General features: G+C 34.9%; 1 protein-coding gene across 1 annotated transcript in view; it reads left to right on the forward strand.

Annotated features, from left to right (window-relative positions):
- Positions 1–21,421, forward strand: part of LOC108759305 (synaptogenesis protein syg-2) — a 126,401-nt gene that overhangs the window by 45,027 nt on the left and 59,953 nt on the right. The window contains exons 3-5 of the mRNA XM_018504661.1: positions 4,993–5,201; positions 10,313–10,423; positions 12,671–12,877. Coding sequence (XP_018360163.1) covers positions 4,993–5,201; positions 10,313–10,423; positions 12,671–12,877 — 527 coding nt within the window. The remainder of the gene's footprint in view (positions 1–4,992; positions 5,202–10,312; positions 10,424–12,670; positions 12,878–21,421) is intronic.

Raw genomic sequence — 21,421 nt, forward strand, 5'->3', positions numbered from 1 at the left:
CGTATAATAATAGATACTTGAAATATCAAAGTACAATTTCTAACCTTCATTTGCACACAAATCAGTTCTAAATGAGAAATATAATAAAAAATATGTTAAGTGGTACGCATTCAGCAACTTTCCCCTATATAATTATTACACAGGTAAATGGTCGTGCGTGACATGTCGTTAAAACGTTCGGTGTCGTAATATATATCGTTTATTTCTTCTTCCCGTATTCCATAATCACACACGCTATGCGGCTATCGTGTCTCATCTATTAATATACTGATTTTATATTCCGAAGTATACAAAGTGTACCGTTCGGCTATATATCCGGCAGTCCAATGGTCGACAAAGCTACAACGCGCGGTTTCATTTTTAAGCATCACGAAATTCAAATTGCGGGGATACACGAGGTCTCGATTTCGAGCGCGATCGAAGAAAAATCGTTGTTTTTTTCTTGAATGGATATTCAAGACTTGTGGGATACAGAGAAGAAAGTATTTAGCAATGCGAAATCCATTTCGCTTAAACGCGAATAGAGTTTATTCCTTTACCACTAATTTCTGATTCCCTGTATTTTGCTTATACGGCAAACCGATCTCAAACTCTCGGCCAACTTTCTTGCACAATCGCAGCGTATATGCACAATTGGAAACGTTATATAGTATATTCTGATGCAGAACACTAGATGTTGCGCTATAATTGGTCGCACTGGCTTGTGACAGGCATAACCACGTCCCGATACGGACGTCCGACCACTAATCTGTTATACCTCGCTGTATCACGTACAACGCCGTTAACACGACATCGCAATGCGTTGCAATATCTCTAATCAAGCATTTATCTTTACGTATGACACAAATTTATGAATAAAAAATGCTACAACTCGAATAATAGTTACCATTTATCGATTAACATTATTTGCTCAATAATTTTCATGTATAAATATTTTTATAAGCTCCAAATAAATTTAAAATTTAAATACTTAAATATAATATAAATCTATTTTTCTAATCATTTTCTTAGACAATTTATATATATATATTATATATAAATATTTATATAAAATATATAAATATATACAGTGTGTCCGGAAAATCGAGGCCAATAAATCGGGAAGTGATTTGGGAGCCAAAAAGGAGGAAAAAAAGCTATATAAACATAGGTCCGGAAATAAGCCATTTCCGAGTTATAACCATTTTTATATTAAAAAATTGAAATTTATTTTTCATAATTACAATTATAATTTATTTCACAGTGTTTCAACATAAATGACTACATGTTTTATTTTTAAATTTTTTTACTTTTTATTTTTTAATTTTCCGGTATTTGTAAATATGGTTACTGCATTATTTCTAGATAAACATTAACAGATTAAATAGAATTAAATGAAATGTAACAGATTAAATAAAATGTTTAAAATAACCACCTTCAGCACGAATGCAAACCCTTATTCTTCTATCAAAAGAATTCCGAACTCTTTGAAAAACAGTTGGATTTTTCCTTATTTCTTCGAATATTATTGGGCGCATTTCTGTAAACTAATGACTTTACGTGACCCCGCCCACAAAAAAAATCAAGTGGATTCATATCTGGTGACCTTGGGGGCCAGGCAATCGGCCCTCCACGCCCTATTATCCATCTTTGGCTATAATTTCGATTCAAATGATCTCTGGCTACACGCCCAATAATATTGCTGACTTAAAACAAAGAATAATCCACGGATTCGAAGAAATAAAGAAGGTTTTTCAAAGAGTTCGGAATCTTTTGATAGAAGAATAAGGGCCTGCATTCGTGCTGAAGATGGTCATTTTGAACATTTTACTTAATCTGTTACATTTTATTTAATTCAATTTAACCTGTTTATGTTAACCTGTTTATTTAAAAATAATGCAGTAACCATACAAATACTGGAAAATTAAAAAATAAAAAGTAAAAGAATTAAAAAATAAAACATGTAGTTATTTATGTTGAAACACTGTGAAATAAATTATGATTGTAATTAATAAATTATGATTGAAAATAAATTTCAATTTTTTAACATAAAAATGGTTACAACTCAAAAACGACTTATTTCCGGACTTATGTTTGTATAGAAGTACTCTTTTTCCTCCTTTTTGGCTCCCGAATAACTTTCCGAAGTATTGGCCTCGATTTTCCGGACACTCTGTATATATATGTATATATGTATAACATAATATATTATCATATTTACAAAAATTCTACTTTGAAATATAAATATATTATTTGTATTAGAGAGATGCGAAGGAGCATCAGAGGGGAAAGTCTGGTACTCAACGCTAATATACCTAAAACCGTTGTGTACATAAGTGCTCTTGACAAATTCAAGGGTAATATACGCTATCCCTTGGCCCGCTTATACACCCTTACAGCGCAGCGCTCCGTAACTTTCGAACGACGTGCTACGTGCGGTGCAATTTGCAGGCACCGGCGGCGTACCGAGCTGTATAAGTAATCGTTTCGGCTGGTCTATCCTCAACAGACTGTTGTTTGGATCCTCTCGACCCCGACGCTGCTTGCGATCATGTGCGGGAGGAGGCAGTTTCTCGCTCTACATCGCCGCGCCGCGCCGGTTCGCGCACATTGCGTAGTGCCAACTTTCTCGTTTCGGTTAACTTTCATCTATCGCTTCTCCAGCTTCACCAGAGTGTGAGCTTGCCGAATGTGCGTGCGTGTGTAAACACGTGCATACACGTGTTACGTCGCGTACGTGTTTTGATGCAACTAGCGGGAAAACGCGCGCCACGAAGTACCAGCAGCGCGGCAATGGGAGAGGAGGAGGAGGGAGAGGAAATCGTTGTTGTTCGGTCCTTCGGTCCAGCATATGGATGCGGGCATGCGATCGCGCGCGGCCTGGGTATTACGCTTCGCCAGCTGCCGGGTGTACCGGCTCCGGTAATACACCGGAGGAATGTACACCCGGCGGCACCCTTCACCGCATCCATCCCCGCTGATGCTCTAACCGCGCCGCACAGCCCTTCGCGATCTCCTATCCTCTTCCCTGGCCAACCCGCCTCTCTCGTCGTCCCCTCCTGGACCGTTCCATCCGTTCCAACTCTACGCGCGGCCAAATCTGGTACCAGACGAGGCACTCGTGGTATTTCCGCAAATTCGATGCTCACCCAATGTCTCGGGGGCGAGGTATGCGAAGGAGGAATCGCACTGCGGGGCGATCTGCGGTGAAACGTCGGGACGGCTGCAAGCGCAGCTTCCTTGTAAAACCGATTGTCTGATTGTGAGTAAGGAGAACACGACCGGCTGGCCGATACATTCTTAAATAACACCTCGAGTAGGATTCATAATTTTTTATGTGTCACTTTATGCGTCGATGGCAAAATTCGAACGTGGAATTACCATAATCCTATTCAGCTAATATTTATTTCTGAAGAAAATAAAATGGAATAAAAATAATATAAAAAATATAGGATAAAAAGATTAAAAATGTTTAATGGATTCCAACAATATTTGAACACATATATGATAACTTTATATAATTTATCGCGTGTGTCTTTATCATAAAATTATAAGATTGTATAAAAAATATTTGAATTAAACTTGTTACTGATATTATCTCGTGCGATAGAAATAATATAATAGAATTTATATAACAGAGAGACGGAACTTTTGTGTTCAATTAAATGTATTATAGCTTTTTAGTATTAGCCATAAAGTTAAAATAATTTTAAATGCGAAATTTATCTCACAAAAGCGGGCTCATATCGTATTAAATTAATTAGTGAAATTATGCTCTTTCTACTATGTCACATGTATGTCCTTTATTATCCGACTTCGTCGTCTACCATCAAATATGCGCGAGGCGTTCACTGCATTAAAGAGTGGAGAGTTAACGAAATTCTCTTCCCGTCGCGACATTAGTTCTGAAGTTTCACATTTGTTTCACTTTATTTTTCATCGTGATCCGCGTTACTCTCGGCGCGGAATAACAAAAAACATAAAGCAACGTATGGCACAGTTATGTCCGAGCACGAGTTATTCGTGAAGCGATTTTCGTTTATATGTATATACGAGATCGTACTGCATACATAATACGCTTTCTCCAGATTATAAGATTCTCGACAAAATTTTGTTTTAATCCTATAATAAAAAAACACGAAAGAAATCAAGTCAGAAACAAAAATAATCCATTTAAATGGAATGTTTTTAATAATATAGGATATATATTTAACCCTCCGTTGGCAATGTGAAATTTTCATCCTTCATCCACAATTAGGCTTGTCGATATCGAATGCTATAAACGTGTTCATCAAATTCAAAAACTATTTATATTCATCCTGAATAAGCATTATATCAAATATATGGAATAATAAATAGATTTTTTATTCTGATTAATCAAATTCGATACATTCAATGTACTGCTTAATTTATCGTTGCGTTTGCTCTTAACACGAAACACTATCGTGTCTCCCGATTAATTCAGGGTTGATATAAATAGTTTTTGAATTGACGAATATATTCATAGTCGATATTTCTGTTCGATATCGAAAAGTTGGTTCACAATCTAGATCTTCAAACTTTAGTGCAGATTTTTATATTGCTCCGACCATATAGAAATTTGAAAAATTCTTACACGCTTACACTCTAAATTTCTTGAAAAAAAGTGAAAATATTTCACTTTTTGAAAAAAAATTACGATCTTCACTCTTTTTAGAGTAAAATCTCATTTAAAAAAAATAAGGTTTCACTCCTTTGAAGTAAAAATTCACTTTAAAAAGAGTGAAAATTGTCACTGTTTTTTAAGAAGTGAAATATTTTCACTTTTTTTTTAAGGATGGTTGTATTTTCACTTTCTTGGAGTGAGATTTTACTGTAAGAAATTTAGAGTGTAAGAAAGCTTTAACGAGTTTTTACTGTATAGAAGTTGGATTGTATTGTATTTACTTATTTTTTTACATTCTTTGTCATAACTTTTACATTCTTTGTAGCAAGAGAAGAATATGAAATAAGCGAAAGAAATATCTGTTTCAGTTATGATCTGCGTGGCAAGCACTCGGAAAAACCATTGCATTGGCAAGATAAAGACTATCTCGGCGATCGGGCATTATTCAGGACAACAACGGAGCCCGCAACTTTGAGCGTTAACCACGTACAGGAGCAGGACGAAGGCGAATTCAGGTGCCGAGTGGATTTCACCACAAATCCGACTAGAAACTCCAGAATTCAATTGACCGTGATAGGTTCGTATCTTATTTAATGACACGTAAACATATCAAATTGTGTATCCACAAAATTAAAAGATACACATAAAATAATGTGGTACAATGTTATTCATTTTTTATTTCCGAATTTTGACCAACATAAAGGAAGACTTAGGAATGTGATGTAAAAGCAAGCGTAAAAGAATTAATGGATTTACAAAATTTACAATTAATCGTACAAATTAAATTTATTGATTAATTTGATTTTTTCATAATTCATATTATATTATCGAAATTGTCATTTATTTTGTACTTGATTATCGAAACTTTTATCGCGCTCCAATGTTCACTTTTACGCCAGCATGTCATTGATTCAACCGTCGTACGCAGAGCACCGTGTCAATATTTTAGATAGCTCGACATGAATCGATTAACGCGAATGATCGCACGAATAAATTGCATTTCATATATTAATATAATTTTGTTTAATATTTTAAAATAGATTTGTGTAGTTAATAATGAATAACTTCATATCCGAGTTCATATCGCGATTATTAAAATGATGCTCTCGTTATTACCAACAAAGTTGTAATTTATCGACCGTTGCAATAGAACTTTTGATACAATTCTATTATGCTACCACTCGTGAAAATTTATACTCAGCAGAAAACAATGTGCAAGCAAATTCCGCCAGTCAGTTCACATAGTTAGAATAGTTGAGCACGCAATCCTCGTTGTCTCGTTGGCTGCCTTGCGTTTTTCGTACTATATCATTTCTATTTCTTAACTTTTCATATATTAAGTTAAATTCAACTATTATTATGCCAGACTTTTGAGAATTAAGTTTCAATGCGCCTCCTTCGTACAATTAACGAGCGTTACATAATACATATTTTATCCGATAACTTTTCGACACCGCATTACTCTATACATTTTTTATCCGACACTTGTAAAAGAATAATTTCTGACTTTTATTTCAATTTTTATTGAATTCTTTAATTATGAAGACAGTATCGAATTATCTTCTCGTAAAACAATTAACGATTTGTCACATGACTCTTACGTAATACTGCTGCTCGTACTCAATATGTCGTTAATTTAACTAAACAATGGAATTAAACAATGTAACTCAAGAAAGTGTATTAAATATGACTCAAAAATTTAGTTTATTATTTACTAAATATGTGCATATTATACGTTAATATAAATATTACTCACTTTGAAACCAATCACAGAAATGGATTGATTCATATTTTGACATACATGGAAATTAAAAATAACAAAATAGTTAACTCAAGGGATTGGATTATCATTGTTCCTTTGATATTTAAGATATTAAGTGAAATATTGAAGAAGATATTTTTTTATTCCATAAAACAATATCGCGGCATCTTTTTAATACTATAACTTATGTTTCTTTTGCCCCCTTTCTCGTAGCCGTTGTCGCAACACCATTTATCTGTTACAAAGAACGTTTGATCTCCGTTTAAAGCGTCCACTGTACAGTTCGAGAAATTTAATGTATCTTGGAAAGAAAAGACACGAAATTTTTACAAAAACGACCTTCACTTCAGAATTGGACATTTCTTTTGGCAAAGGGCACTTCTTCGTGCAAAGCGCACTTTCCTATAGGAAAAGGACTTTGTTACATGATTCCTCAATTTACTGGCTGTTCGTTTCATGTAGTACAATCCTTCGGAAAAACTACTAGTGCGGTCAGTCCCTGGAGGAATCTCACTATTACATTAACAGATAAAATCTTCTTCGTACGAAACTGTCGAGACGATATCAGGCCACAATAAATTAAGTTAACTTTTTGTTAAGATTTAAGACTCTAGCAATGCATATATATAAACATTTGTATATTGTTATATATATTATGTACATCTATAATATATATATATATATGTACATATACACACATATACTGTGATCCGACAACGGATATTTTACGTATAAAAAGTTGTTCAATTAATAAAATGCTCGAGGCAACTTTTTCCAAAAAGACATTCAAGATAAACATTGACAAAGAGACGACAATTAGGCGTTGTATTTTTAGTTGAATGTCGAATTTTAATTGAATGTCTGAAAATGTGTGAAAAGAACTTATCCTTTAGAGCAACGTAGAGTAATTGCAGTTACTTGTCTCCGCGGTTGCTCATTTCGGAGCAGAAACACACCTTTATATTTTCGAAACATTCACATTTTGCGAATAATACGCTCTAACAATTTCTCTTCTCTCCGTATCATGTACCGAAAATTATGATTTGCGAGGATACATCCGATCTCACCAATGTGAAATTTAGGTGCTACAAATTAACCCATTAGATTCCAGCATGTCATTTGTCATATGAAAATGTTCATTGGAAGTGTCCCGTTCTTTCACCAAGTTCATGAACAGAAACAATGGTCGTTGAAAAACCACGTTTCGCAGAAATTAATAAAATGCATTATATTTTTTCATAAAACATTTATAATGAAAAATTTATATATATTAATTTATTAAAAATTAATTTACAACCAATATATACTGTAAACGAAATTTAAAAGTGCAAGTATAATTTTGATATAAAAATCTTCTAATTGAGCTGCGTGACATTATCCTCAACTTTTATTTATTTGTGGATAAAATCCTTTTATTCGAAAATATTACAAGTGTTGATTATTATTGTAATTTTTGAAAATGCGTAACTTTCTGCCTTGGCAGCTTTATGTTGAATCTGTTGCATTGTCAAAGACTTTCTGATTCCTAGCTTCCCCAGCGACCGAAAGGCTGCTCATATAGAGCTTACCGTGAATTATGTTAGATCATTCGATATTACAATGGTGCATTAAGTTAAAAGCGTGCAAACACAGCGCTGTTTATTATATTCTCGCGTAATCAATTATCCGACCGTTATTTGGTGCAATCCGCGTCGCTTGTAAAACGCGAGAGTTCAAGTACCTCGCCAGCACGCGTTTTGATAATTCAGTTTGCATACGTTTCGAGTGGTTGCCGTATGTTAAGCTGATATTTTGTAGGTATTAAAAGAGAAAAAGGAAGAGAGAGAAGCAAAGAGAGAGAGATTGCCATTAATACCAAAGGATCCGCTAATATATCGATTACGCCACTCGATACAAGCATAGAGGGTGCGATGTAATCCTATTTTCAGAGGTGCTTCATTCGTCGTTATTTCCGGATAATATCGGGTAACATTTTCACATTAGGACTTTCTCACTTGCACGATATCGTGACCGACGGCTTAACTTCTCGCATCCGTGTTAATTCAGTTTATTTCCCACTCGGTTCACCAGGTTCAATTTGTCCTGCAGATGCGTCCGTGAGAATAATTATAAGAGAGAACGGATGAACTTTAGGTTGATGGACGAGTTGTGTAAGGCCATTATAGCCTCTAAGGCCATGTCCTTAATTATATATGTAATAATTACAGTAAAACACGACTATTACGTAATGAGGTATCACATAAGATGATTGATTATGTATTTTGCACATGTCAACTAGATAATAAAATTCAATCACTTACAAAATGTTTTACAAATACAAATTTTCAGAGTTCTAATAATTGCAACTGTTAAAAGATTAAAAGGTATTACGGAATCAAGTCGGGTTAATATCGATTCATTCAAAGCTCCGTTCGCCATAGTGAATTTTCATAGGGCAACCCTATTTCCTTTGGACGGACATCCGACATCCCGACCGCGACTGCAGCCTATCCTCGAAGCAATACGCTCGCCACTCACCTTCTGACGTTCCGACACGCCGCTATTTCCGATATTCAATTGCGAGCGTTTACACGCCACGATAGACCGACCCTTCCACCCATCCGCATGTCGGAACGAACTATACACCGACCGACCGGGGGATTCCCGCGTGACCCTCCTTTACGTACCCTTTTGATACCTCGTGGAGCATTGTTTCCTTGCACGCAAAATGGTTTATTGCGCGCCGTAGGTGTACGAATTACCGACATAATAAGAGGTTGCGCGGTATCGCGGAAGGATCATAGCTGATATCAATCCAATTACGAAGAGCGTTTCTCTCGTATGTATTGCAAAATCTCAAATAGCCGAGAAAATAACGTTAGAAATTCATAGTTCATTAACGTATAATATTAATACATTCGTGATAGAATAGGACGTAGCGGAGAAGACGCGCCGGTCTTGTTCTGCATCTTCTACCTTGCGGTACCGAAGCAAAATTTTCGCTAAACTACTATCCGGATCACGCTTTCGTGCTGGCTCATTCGTCCGCATGAGTTTCCAGCGGTTACCTGTAACACTTGTACACCTGCTTGTTCGACTATTCGTGCGGTGCTCGTGGCATGAGTATCGTGAATTACTCCTCCCCGGACGCCACTGACTTACATGGAAAGTTTCCTATCTGTGCTTAAATAGCTCGTAGCGGTGTCAGAGGCGGTCAAACTCGAAACCGCTCGAACGATTGGTTGCACCGAGCGTTATATCTCTCAACTGGAAAGCGCTGCTACATAACTGGCAAAAACGGCCAAGTTTCAAAATAACGCAGACGATATTTTTACATGGGTACTTTTTCATTGTGATAAATTTGCAATGGGAAACTAACTCACAAAATGAAAATATAACTCGGTTTGTCAAGTTTTTTCGTCAGTTGGTCTATCGACCATTAGCATGGTCGATAGACAAAGCCGTAAAAAGATAATCTTTAAATTCTAAATTGGCCTATACGAAATAATGATTTTATGGAACCGTATATATTTGGAATGCATCAGACTTTATACAGTTGCTAAATGAAATTATTTCATTATTTAAATTATTTTATTCTGAAAATTATTCATTTTCTCTGTTGCACTTCTTTAGATATTGATCCAAAACCATTAGTTATTATTTATCATTTTATTATTAAATAAAGTTATCTATAATTTCTCTTCACATTTTTTAAATACAAATCTAAAGTAATTACTTTGCTCTTCTTAAGCGATCAGGATACTTGCACTCATCACGACAGACTAATTTATCATTTTATTATTAAATAAAGTTATCTATAATTTCTCTTCACATTTTTTAAGTACCAATCTAAAGTAATTACTTTGCTCTTCTTAAGCGATCAGGATACTTGCACTCATCACGACAGACTTGATATTTTACCTATCTTTTTTCTCTTGCTGTTACAGTACCGCCACAGAAACCGAACATTATCGACGAACGCGGTAAAACCGTCCCAGCGGTGGCAGGTCCTTACGAAGAAGGTGGTGACATGAGACTGCAGTGCCTCGTCTCTGGGGGTAAGTCCTACTTTCTATAATGAAAGCCAGGTCAAATGAAAATACTCTGGGTATTCTCTCTTTTCTGCAGGCTGCCCCCGTAAATACGCCGCGAAAGAGCCGGTAGAATAATTGGTGCGACCGGTGGGAATGGACTCTTCTCTATCCGTTTTCTCGTTCTTGCATGTAAAACAGCCGCGATCTCATTCATCCTATAGACCGCGGAATCGTGTTATTCTTAGTTATAGCGTCTAATTAAAACTTCACACGACCGCATTCTGATATTACGGATAAAGAATATTTCTCGGAGTTCCGGCGATGCGGGGTCGCGAGAATTTCTAAAAATTTCAAACTCAGCTTGTGTTTCAATGCTACACTTTTTATCACGTATCCTGTACTCTTTAAGCTCTGCTCATAGTGAAAGAAATATTAAGAAATAAATATTAGAAATGTTTTAGATTAAATATTATAATTCAATATTAAAAATAAAAATAATAGAAAATAAATATAGAAACGTACGAATAAGAAATTTATACAAATAAGATATAAATATGTTTTATCTGTATTCATTATTCGTTATGTTCAATCTCTAATATTTCTAATTTTTTATTTCTAATATTTAATATTTGTTCCTAATATCTCTTCTTATTGTGTCTTACTCTTCAAATTCCTTCAGCAGTTATTGTAACATTGCACACACAATGTCGCGCGTTACACGAAAATATATCTGAATCCCTAGTAAAGAGAATGAATAAATATGACTTTATTATTATTGTATAGATTTTCTGAATCGCCATTTATCCCTTGCGTGCGTTATCTCCATGTAAATACGGAATTAAAAGGGTACTGTTGCCCAGATCGTTAAACGCTTCGACAAACCGTCAAGTGCTTTAATGGCGGTCGCGGTGCATGCATTCGTTCGGCGCTCCCTTTTATTCTATTACATTTTAATATCCGGGCGTGCGCGAACGCGCGTTGCTGTACCGGCAAGGCGAAGGCAATAACGATAATAAATTTATTTTTATTACTTCGCATGCCGCCACCCGAGGGACACGACAGTGCTATGCTGCTCTTACCACCGCTCTGCACCGCTACCTACAATTCCATTCTACAACCCCCGCGCAACTATCCTCCGTCCTCCGCTGCTGCGCGTGTTTTTCTGCTTGTCCCTCCCAAACGAAAATAGGTCCGGTAAAAAATAATGAGGTCGCTCCGGTACAAGCTAGACCGCCCCTCCGACTCGCCGTCTCCCTTTAACGGGATATTCACCCTCGGGGGATTATCCGCACGCAACGACCATTATGAATTATGAATTAACGCGCACCGCGCAGCCTACACCGATGTGGGCGGTCAAAAGGGGACGAATGTACGTATATACACGGAACTTGGCAAACTCTCGCGAAAAAGTAGTAAGACAGAAAGGAATACGTGCGATACATTGTATATTGGATAGCATGGGTGATATGTCGATGCCACATTGTAACGCATATGGTTTTCTTGCGAAGAAAGCAGTAATTCCAAAATTCATATGTTCTCGAGAAATTTTGTAACAAGCCAAAAAAATGACATAAAATATTGCACTTAATAAAATTTTCAATACGTTATCTCTTAGAAGATATTATCATAGATATACGTACTTAATATATTTTGTTTCATACAACTTTAATGTTTTCCAATAATCCAATATTGAGGGAGCACATATTAATTGATACTTAAAATAAGGAAACTTGGCATTATAAATAATTTGATTTTATTTGTCTAATTGTTCGTTTAGATTGCAAACAGCAAAGAATAGCATTTTAAATACGCTTATCTTTAGTCGGGATTATTAATGTTATTATTATTATCATAATGCAGAAAAACGAAGAAAATTAAAAATAAAAGCACGAACTCTCTCTCTCTAATGTTATTCAATTTTAATACACCAATATATTTCGACCTAATACCGGCTTCTTATTTCATGTATATTAAGTTGACATAGTCATTGCAATACAATTGAATAAATCGTTTATATGAATTTAGTGCCTTTTTGCTGATTTGTTGCCTTATTCACGATTTTATTGCTCTAACCGAGAAATATAACTGAAAATCAGTCACTATTTTTATCAAATCGATTAAATACAATTGCGAATATGACAACAAATTAGTAATAAAAAAAGCATTAAATTGATGTGTACGTTTTATTCAATTGTGCTTCAGTGGTTGTGCTAGCTTAATAATGTTCTTATTTCTGACAAAGCTAATAAATTTTATGGTATTTATTTCCAGGTCGCCCCGAGCCTAAAGTGAGATGGTGGCGCGGAGAAACGCTTTTAGATTCGAAGGATGAACCAGGCGAGTTTCCTGCTCTTCGTAGAAACACCTTGGTGGTTAGAGAATTGTCAAGAGCAGATCTTCATGCGGTGTTCGATTGTCAAGCATCCAACAACAATATCAGTCAACCCGTATCCACGTCGGTAGCGATTGAAATGCATCGTAAGTGTATCATTTATCGCATAGTATTTTCATAACAGCGTAGTTGCTTTTAATTAATTTTTGTTTTAATAAATTGAGGCCAAAGCACACACACACACACACACAAAACGCTGTAAATGCTTTTTAATTTTTTAGAAAAAAGGAAAAACTTATTTTTTTGAAAACTGTTACTTCGAATATTCTACAAAAAATTACGTAATAACTAGAATTATGAACAATCAGTCTGCAAAAATTTTTAGTTAAGTAATTCTAATTTTTAAAAAATATCGTGTTGAAATTTCAAAACGTTGTAAGTAAAAATGCAAGTCAAGAGTTGTAAATCTAAGTAAAAACTTCAATTACACAATAGACTTATAATGTATTGAATTGCATCATCCATTTTTCTCCGTTTGTAATAGCAGCACTGTCCATACTAAATCTTAATATATGATCTTATATGTTATATCATCCATTTATACAATAAAATGCTATATGTTACAATCCATTTATACAATAAAATGCGTTTTCACAATTTTAGCATTTATAACGTTTTGCCGTAGCATGTCTCAATTAAGAACTAATATTGTCTCATTGCTAGTGGCATTTTGATACGACTTTTTTAATTTTTCGCGCGATTTTTCGCAATTAAACATGAATATAAATAATAACGCATATAATATAAAGAAATTGCATTCGTATTATTAAGTTATAAAATATTATGAATAAGCACGTCAGCCGTTTTTTACGCACAAAGCTTAAAGAGCGGCAGATAGCTGAAACTCATGGAGCTTCGTAGTTTCGTTGTTGGACCGTAGTTACAAAGTGTAACACCGCCTGCGGTCTCTCAGGAGGATAAATCCAAAGGGTACAATCGATCCGCCTAGCCGTACCCACCGCTTTCCTCTGTGAATCGGCGCAAAAGGAATGCATTTGCGAATCGGGCCAAAGGGAAAATCTGCGTTGTCGAGTAAACGAAGCTGAATACCGGAACGGGAAAGTATTTAACCCAGAGCCTCGGCTTCGGCTCTACAATTCCGTTTATCCTAAGTTCCCAATTTCTTCTTTCTCTCACCAGTTTCGACGTCTCCATTCTTTTAGTTTAGGTCACGAGAAAGAATTGCGAGGCAATATTAAATCCGGCAGACAACAAAGATAGTTGACTTAATTTTTACATAAGATAAATGTTTATTTTCTCGTATTTTTTTCTACGGATTTTAATACCTTTGTAACCGTACACGGGAAAAACGATTGTGCTGAAGTATTTAAAAATTCACTTATAGACCTGAAAATAATTCTTTTTGGACCATCAAAATAATTATGCAGGGCTAGAATGCGCTTAAACTGGGTGCTAGAATGTTAGAATTTTTTTACAGTATTTTTTGTCATCAATGTTTGAGTGTTGTATATAATTATTTGACGAACCAACAAAATTTAATATTTTGTATGAGATTGATTTAAATAGATTGAGTTATTCTCAGCTTTAATACGTGTATACTACGATGTGCAATCGATCTGTTGACTGAATGACGAGTCGTGCATTATATATTACCAACATTTATATAACAAATACTTCGATTTCGTCAAAATAGTCAACCCAAACACCGTTCGGCGCAATTTGTCTGGAGCTTACTCGAGACGGGTGAAACGTCTTCCAATGAGATGTAGATAGAGGAAAAAACAAGAGAGAGATGCTCAGAAGGTGCAAAGAAGTGCGATAGTGGATAGGAAAAGTAAGGCGAAATAGAATCGAAGGGCGATGCACCGAGGAAAGAGTCGAAACGCATAATGTTCCCCGATGGGAACCCAAGAGAGCGACGACGGGTTGCGAGCTCGATTCCGGAAGCTCTCGGATTTTTATTAAATTCCAAGGAGAAAGAGGGGCTTCGGGGCATCGGAGGTCGCGCGGAAAGTCATCGCGGTTTCCTTCGCTTTACCTCGTTTTCGTCGTGAAGCGACGAGCCGCTCCTAAAAGTAGCTCACCCCATTTCGCTGATGCTCATCGACAATGTCGTAGCCTTATTATCTTCTCAGAATTGGATATTCCTTCCGCTTCTCACGATGTTTCAACCTTGGCGGAGAGCTACTAACGCGTTCACAAAGAGAATTAATGGTTTCAACAGAAAAAAGCTTTCCCTAGCATCGAAGATGAATGAATATAAGAAAAATGTATTGTTGCACCGCGGATTTTTTTCATGCATATTGAGAGAAAAGTATTTGGTGTTTGTGTCTGCATAGTAAAATAATGATAGAAACTCCTTTTTTATCGTTATTACTGCTATAATGTCAATAATAATTATTGTATTTATACACGGAGAAAATGATTTTGCTCAAGTAGTTCTATATAAAAAAAAAATAAACGTTTGATCCGGAAAATAATTATATTTACAGTTGTTTTCGAGACCAACTATATATTTTTTGTATATAAATATATTTATTATAGCAGTTCCATACAATTGTAATGACAAATAGCAAACATTTTTCTCTCGGTGTGTAGTTTTGGCGAGGAAAAATCTTGTCTGTCCCAGGAACAATCAACAGAATGTAAATTTTTCGAAAAACCTTAAATGTATGTTTAGAAACGCAGAAAACAAAGGCGGAACAATCACCAAGTGTGAACTCTCTCTAAATTTATCTTTCACATAATACATAAAATTTTTAACGAAAGCTTAAGCGACAACGCGAGCTTAAGCGAAATATTAGCGGTGACGTGCATTCACGCATGCACGCCATATATGATGAGGATGGTAATAAAAACATCGATGGGCGCTCTTTAGCAAAGTGATAATATGTGCTTTTTCCTACGAAAAAAAAAGAAAAGAAACACGATTTTCAACGAAGAGGAATTTACGAGAGGAGGTGAAGTCGAATGTCGACGGACGTCTACTACGTTCGGGAAATTATCGAAAATCCATCCTTCTTTTTGCTCCACAGCGAGAAGCGAATGGATCCTTTTTATTGGACGCGTGTATTTAACTGCACATCGACAACGTGTGAATAGACGATGAACAAAAGCGGGCGATTTTTATGCATGCAGCGAACGATTTCGCGGCGAATGCTGTAAGCACGCGCTAATTATCATTTTCGTCGTTTCGCGTTTACGGACAAGCATTCAGAAACCGCGAACGTCGGGCGGTCGTACAATTAAACTCGGGAGAGACCCAATTTTCGTGCGTACATGTGTGTGCGTCGGCAATTCCACGTCGCTGAAATATTCGAGTAATGACGCGTTAGTGATGATTCCGAGGGGGTAATCACTTAATGTAATCTTGGAACAGAGTTCTCGAAATCATAAAATTCATATGAAATCTCTACGTATAATTCGATAATTACATATGCAACCCCCCACGAGAAATTATTGTATAATATTAAAATTAATTAAATAAAATTATATATTTTATCAAATTACTTCATATGTAGTGAAAAAAATTATCTGCAATCAGATGAAATCATATGGAATCTATGTAATCTGAGGGACAATATTTCAACTAGTGGTTACTCCCTCGGATGATCCATTGTGGCATCTTCGGCGCAACGATATCCCACGCGAATCTTTATCATCCGCGGTTGGCAGTGCAAACAAAGCATATCGCCCGATGTTGTTATTCTCGTGGTAAACGTGCGACAAGCCCGGCATGATCGAAAAGGCGTCAAGCGGTTTTCTCCTCCTCTCTCTTTTTTCTTTTCTTTTTATTTTACCATGCATCACAATCACTGTATTCTCTGTTTCATTTTACTTTATCTCCATTTTCCTTGTATTGTTGTACATATTCTTTTCTACTCAATCTGTAGATCTTGCAATTTACTTATCAACTATCATACTTATTGTTAGTTTTTTCTTAATTTTAATTTATTTTATATCTTCTTAGAAAACTTGTCCTATAATTTCTAATAGACGCTTTCTCTTTCTCTCTCTACTTGTATATTACTTTTGTTTCTTCTATAATCTTATTATTTTAAAGAACATACTTTTTGTAGTTACAGTTTTTCAGTTTTTATAATATATTATTTTATATACATAGGGTAACTCCGGTATATAGGTACGCCGCACCTATCAAAAACTTAATTTATTAAATATCATTTGCTATGTTTAAAATAAACGAACCTCGAAACGAACTATATCAGTAAAGACTTTGTACTGTCTACTACTATGAAAAAAATATTAGAAATCCGAAATATTTAGTTTTCGTATTAAAAAATAAACTTTTTGAAATCTTGCATTTTTGCTATATATAGATATATGGCAAAAATGCAAGGGTTTCAACAAACTAAACAAAGAATACGAAAGCAAAGCACTTGTATTTTGCTATACAACATGCATTAATATTCCTCTACACGTATGTATAACGAAATAACCACTAGGTCTTTTGCACGCCTTATAGTAATCATTTTATGTAGATTATAATTTATGATCATGCTACTTGTTACACACACACAGTGACAAATCGATTCAACTCACAATAATTTCATTAATATTAACAGTAAGAAGCTGAAATTATAACTCAATACTGTGTCCCAGAACGCCAAATAAACGGCGATTCAATCGTTCAGTCTCTCCTTATTTTTTTTCCTAACCCGACGTAAGAGGTGTAAAGTAAAGAATTAACGGCAGACTCGCAAGATAACATTATCTTGTCCGGTCGCGTATTGCAAACGCGATCGATGGGTACTCATGAATCCGCATTGTTGAACGTCACTGCAAATTGTTGCATACCATGTTTTAGTGGTGATTACAATAAATCGCGTACGAGCACTTCGCTTTTTCCTGGAGTCGCTTTTATCGCGTCTCTCACCCCCTTTTCTCTTTTCGGCATAAAAGCTCGACGCACGCCCGTATCTTTTGCCGTATATCCGTCATGGCCGAGTGATGCATACTTCTCATAAAAATATAAAGGCATGATGGTAAAAACGTGAGGGCGTGAGAGCGCTTTTAGTGAAGTGCGCGCCTTATAGTCCCCGTGCATAATTACACGAGCTCCTATCACAAGCCGTCTAAAAGTTGGCAAATTAAAGCGGATTTTGTATTCAATTATTTTTAATTGGGCGAGAAAGTTGCAACTAGCCCGAGCTGCGACGTGCCCGCAGAAAAAAAAACACCGATGCACGCACGGAGGCAGGGAAATTATATCCCGCGCGCCCAGCCAACGGGAAACGGCAAACTCACGCTTATCGGTATCGAGCGAATCGCACCAAGAAAAGAAATTTCGTACCGGACTCACGGATGCTGATATAATTCGCGATTATATTTAGCGGAATTATGAAAGAGGAGGAAGCGTCATCCTCCGTTTCAAAATCTGTATGTCGTTGTCGCCGCTACGAAGTGGTGGGGATAATGTCCTTTTGGAATTTTTGGCGCAAGAGGCAAATGTGGCGCTGGCAATGTGCATGGTCACATCACACATGTGTCTGTTTTCTGTGGCTGATGATTAGGTTAGGAAATCCGTCATCGATGGCATAGAGAAATACGTAAGTGACTTTCTGCTTCTACATACATAAATTAGACTTGCTCGACACGTTTCTGCACGAAACGAACGAATCTGGTAAAAAAAATATATCGTTTTACCCCGTGGACCGAGATATTAATCGTTAAAGTTGATGACTATTCAGGTTAGGAAATCCGTCATATAGATGGCATAGAAGGACGTGAGAACATGTAATTGAAACTAGAATAAGTATTTTCTGCTTCAATTACACAAATTCTCTGCTTTAAAATCACATTCTTTGTTTTTATTTTTATTACAGCAGAGTATTTGTCTTGGTCAAAAATTTTTGTCCGTAAAGTAAAAATTTGTTTAACCCTCTATGCCATCGATACAACAGACTTCCTAATCTGGATATCTGTCAATTTTAATTAATAACAATTAATAACTCGGTTCGCGGGACAAAGCGTCACATTTTTCATGTAGTGCAAAAATGCGTCGAATGAGTCTATTTTATCAACCTCGAGGAGATGAGAAGGTTAGATTTATTCGACACGTTTGTATGAAATGAACGAATCTGGCAAAAAAAAAATGTATCGCTTTACCCCATGAACCGAGATATTAATCGTTAAATTTGACTATTTAGGTTAGGAAATCTGTCACATCGATAGCGTGGAAGGACATGAGAACATGTAATTTAAACTAGAATAAGTATTTTCTGCTTCAATTACACAAATTTTCTGCTTTAAAAACACGTTCTTTGTTTTAAGAACATAAATTATTGTCTATATAATTTTTATTTTTACAGCAGAGTATTTGCCTTGGTTAAATATTTGTTTGTACAGCAGAAAATTTGTTTAACCCTCTATGCCATCGATGCAACAGATTTCCTAATCTGGATATCTGTCAACTTTAATTAATAATAATTAATAACTCGGTTTGCGGAGCAAAGCGACACATTTTTCATGTAGTGCAAAAATGAGTATGTAACAAACACAAGTAATTATTATTATGTATGAGCCCTTTTTTACGAAATTCATTTTCAGGTATTATTAAAATTGGTGCGACTCGTCGACTTTATCTCAAGTGACTAAACTACTAAAAACTTTATTTTTGAAAGCTGGACCAGTTTGGTATAGCAACTGTATTTGAATCATACTTTAAGACTGATTACTGAATCATTTTCTCGTTTGCCTAAGAAAGAATTGCAATCGCATTTGTATTTTCGTGACATTAAGGTGAACAGCAATTTAAATGAGTTGTAAATGTAATTGTTTTAAATAAAAAATAAAAACTGTAAACGGTGGATAATTTAATTTTTGTAGAGCACTCATTTAGGAATATGTGTGAGATAGCGTATAATTAACTTAGTAAACGGTCGCTAATTATTATTTGTTTCGTTTGACAGAGAACAAATATTTCAAAGCTTTGTTACGATTTTACCAAGTTTAGTCCTGAAACCGAGCATAGACGACATCGTAATTCGTACGATCAGTTAAATTTTACGTTTTAAGAAATGGATCTGGGAAGGATTGATAGGTAAACATGAGTTAAATCGGTAAATTATATAGGCATATAGGCAACCGACTTACTGAGTATATTATATGTTATTTATACAAACTCACCTTTTAAAAAAAATTTAAAAAAAGCGCTAAGTATGCGTGCTTTTCGTGAAGAATTATTTGGGCCGGTTTCACCAACGCCAATTACTTAATTGGCCGTGGAACTGACTAATTGTGTTTGCTATTTAGTATAGAATTGACCACTTATGATTGACGGTTAATCACCGATTATCGGTTTAATCGAGTTTATGAACCGGCCCTTTCTATATAATACTAAGTATCCAATCTAATTAATAATAGCTTTAATTTTTTTTCAAGGATATTCTTATAATGATATGTATCATTCGTATAAAAGATTTGATATCAACAAAACTAGCGCCAAGTTAAATTCCATGTAATTCCGATATGAAATTATATAAATAATATTAACTTTAATGATATCATTTCTATAAAAGATTTGATATCAAGAACTGGCGCAAAGTTAAATCCCATTTCTTTATACCATGTCAAATTAAATAAATAATAAATATTAATCTTATGTATCATTTGTATAAAAGAATTGATATTAACAACTGTGGCGCCAAGTTAAATTCTAGTATCAAAATAAAAAGTAAAACCCAAGTGATACTATCTTTATTATTATATATTTAATCCAAATGGTATTTTTAATTTTTATGCAATGAAACCTAAGTATACGTATGTAGATCTTATTGAAGGATCTTCCTATTCCAAATCCAAATGATTTAAATTCCTCTTAAATGAAATTATTATATCTAATTCACACACACAAAGACATTTCTTCTTCCAACTAAAGTGTTTTTACATGAAAAATTTTTCTATTTAAATTTGTGATGTTTTGTATAATGTTTTGAAAGAGAATTAAATAACCACTACGTTAGTTGGAAGAGGAAATGACTTTGTGTGTGAATTGTGATATAATAATTTCATTTAAGAGGAATTTAAATCATTTGGATTGGAATAGGAAGATCCTTCAATAAGATCTACATACGTATTCTTAGGTTTCATTGCATAAAAATTAAAGACAATATTTGGATTAAATAAATAATAATAAAGATAGTATCACTTGGATTTTACTTTTTATTTTAATAGTAGAATTTAACTTGGCGCCATAGTTGTTAATATCAATTCTTTTATCCAAATGATACATATCATAAGATTAATATTTATTATTTATTTAATTTGACATGGTATAAAGAAATAGGATTTAACTTTGCGCCAGTTCTTGATATCAAATCTTTTATAGAAATAATATCATTAAAGTTAATATTATTTATATAATTTCATATCAGAATTACATGGAATTTAACTTGGCGCTAGTTTTGTTGATATCAAATCTTTTATACGAATGATACATATCATTATATAAGAATATCCTTGAAAAAAAATTAAAGCTACTATTAATTAGGTTGGATACTTAGTATTATATAGAAAGAGAGAGAGAGGACCGGTTTCATAAACTCGATTAAACCGAATCGGTGATTAACTGTCAATCATAAGTGGTCAATTCTACTAAATAGCAAACACAATTAGTCAGTTCCACGGCCAATTAAGTAATTGGCGTTGGT

The sequence above is a fragment of the Trachymyrmex cornetzi genome, unplaced genomic scaffold (assembly GCF_001594075.2).
Source record: "Trachymyrmex cornetzi isolate Tcor2-1 unplaced genomic scaffold, Tcor1.1 scaffold18, whole genome shotgun sequence".
NCBI classification, from domain to species: Eukaryota; Metazoa; Arthropoda; class Insecta; order Hymenoptera; family Formicidae; genus Trachymyrmex; species Trachymyrmex cornetzi.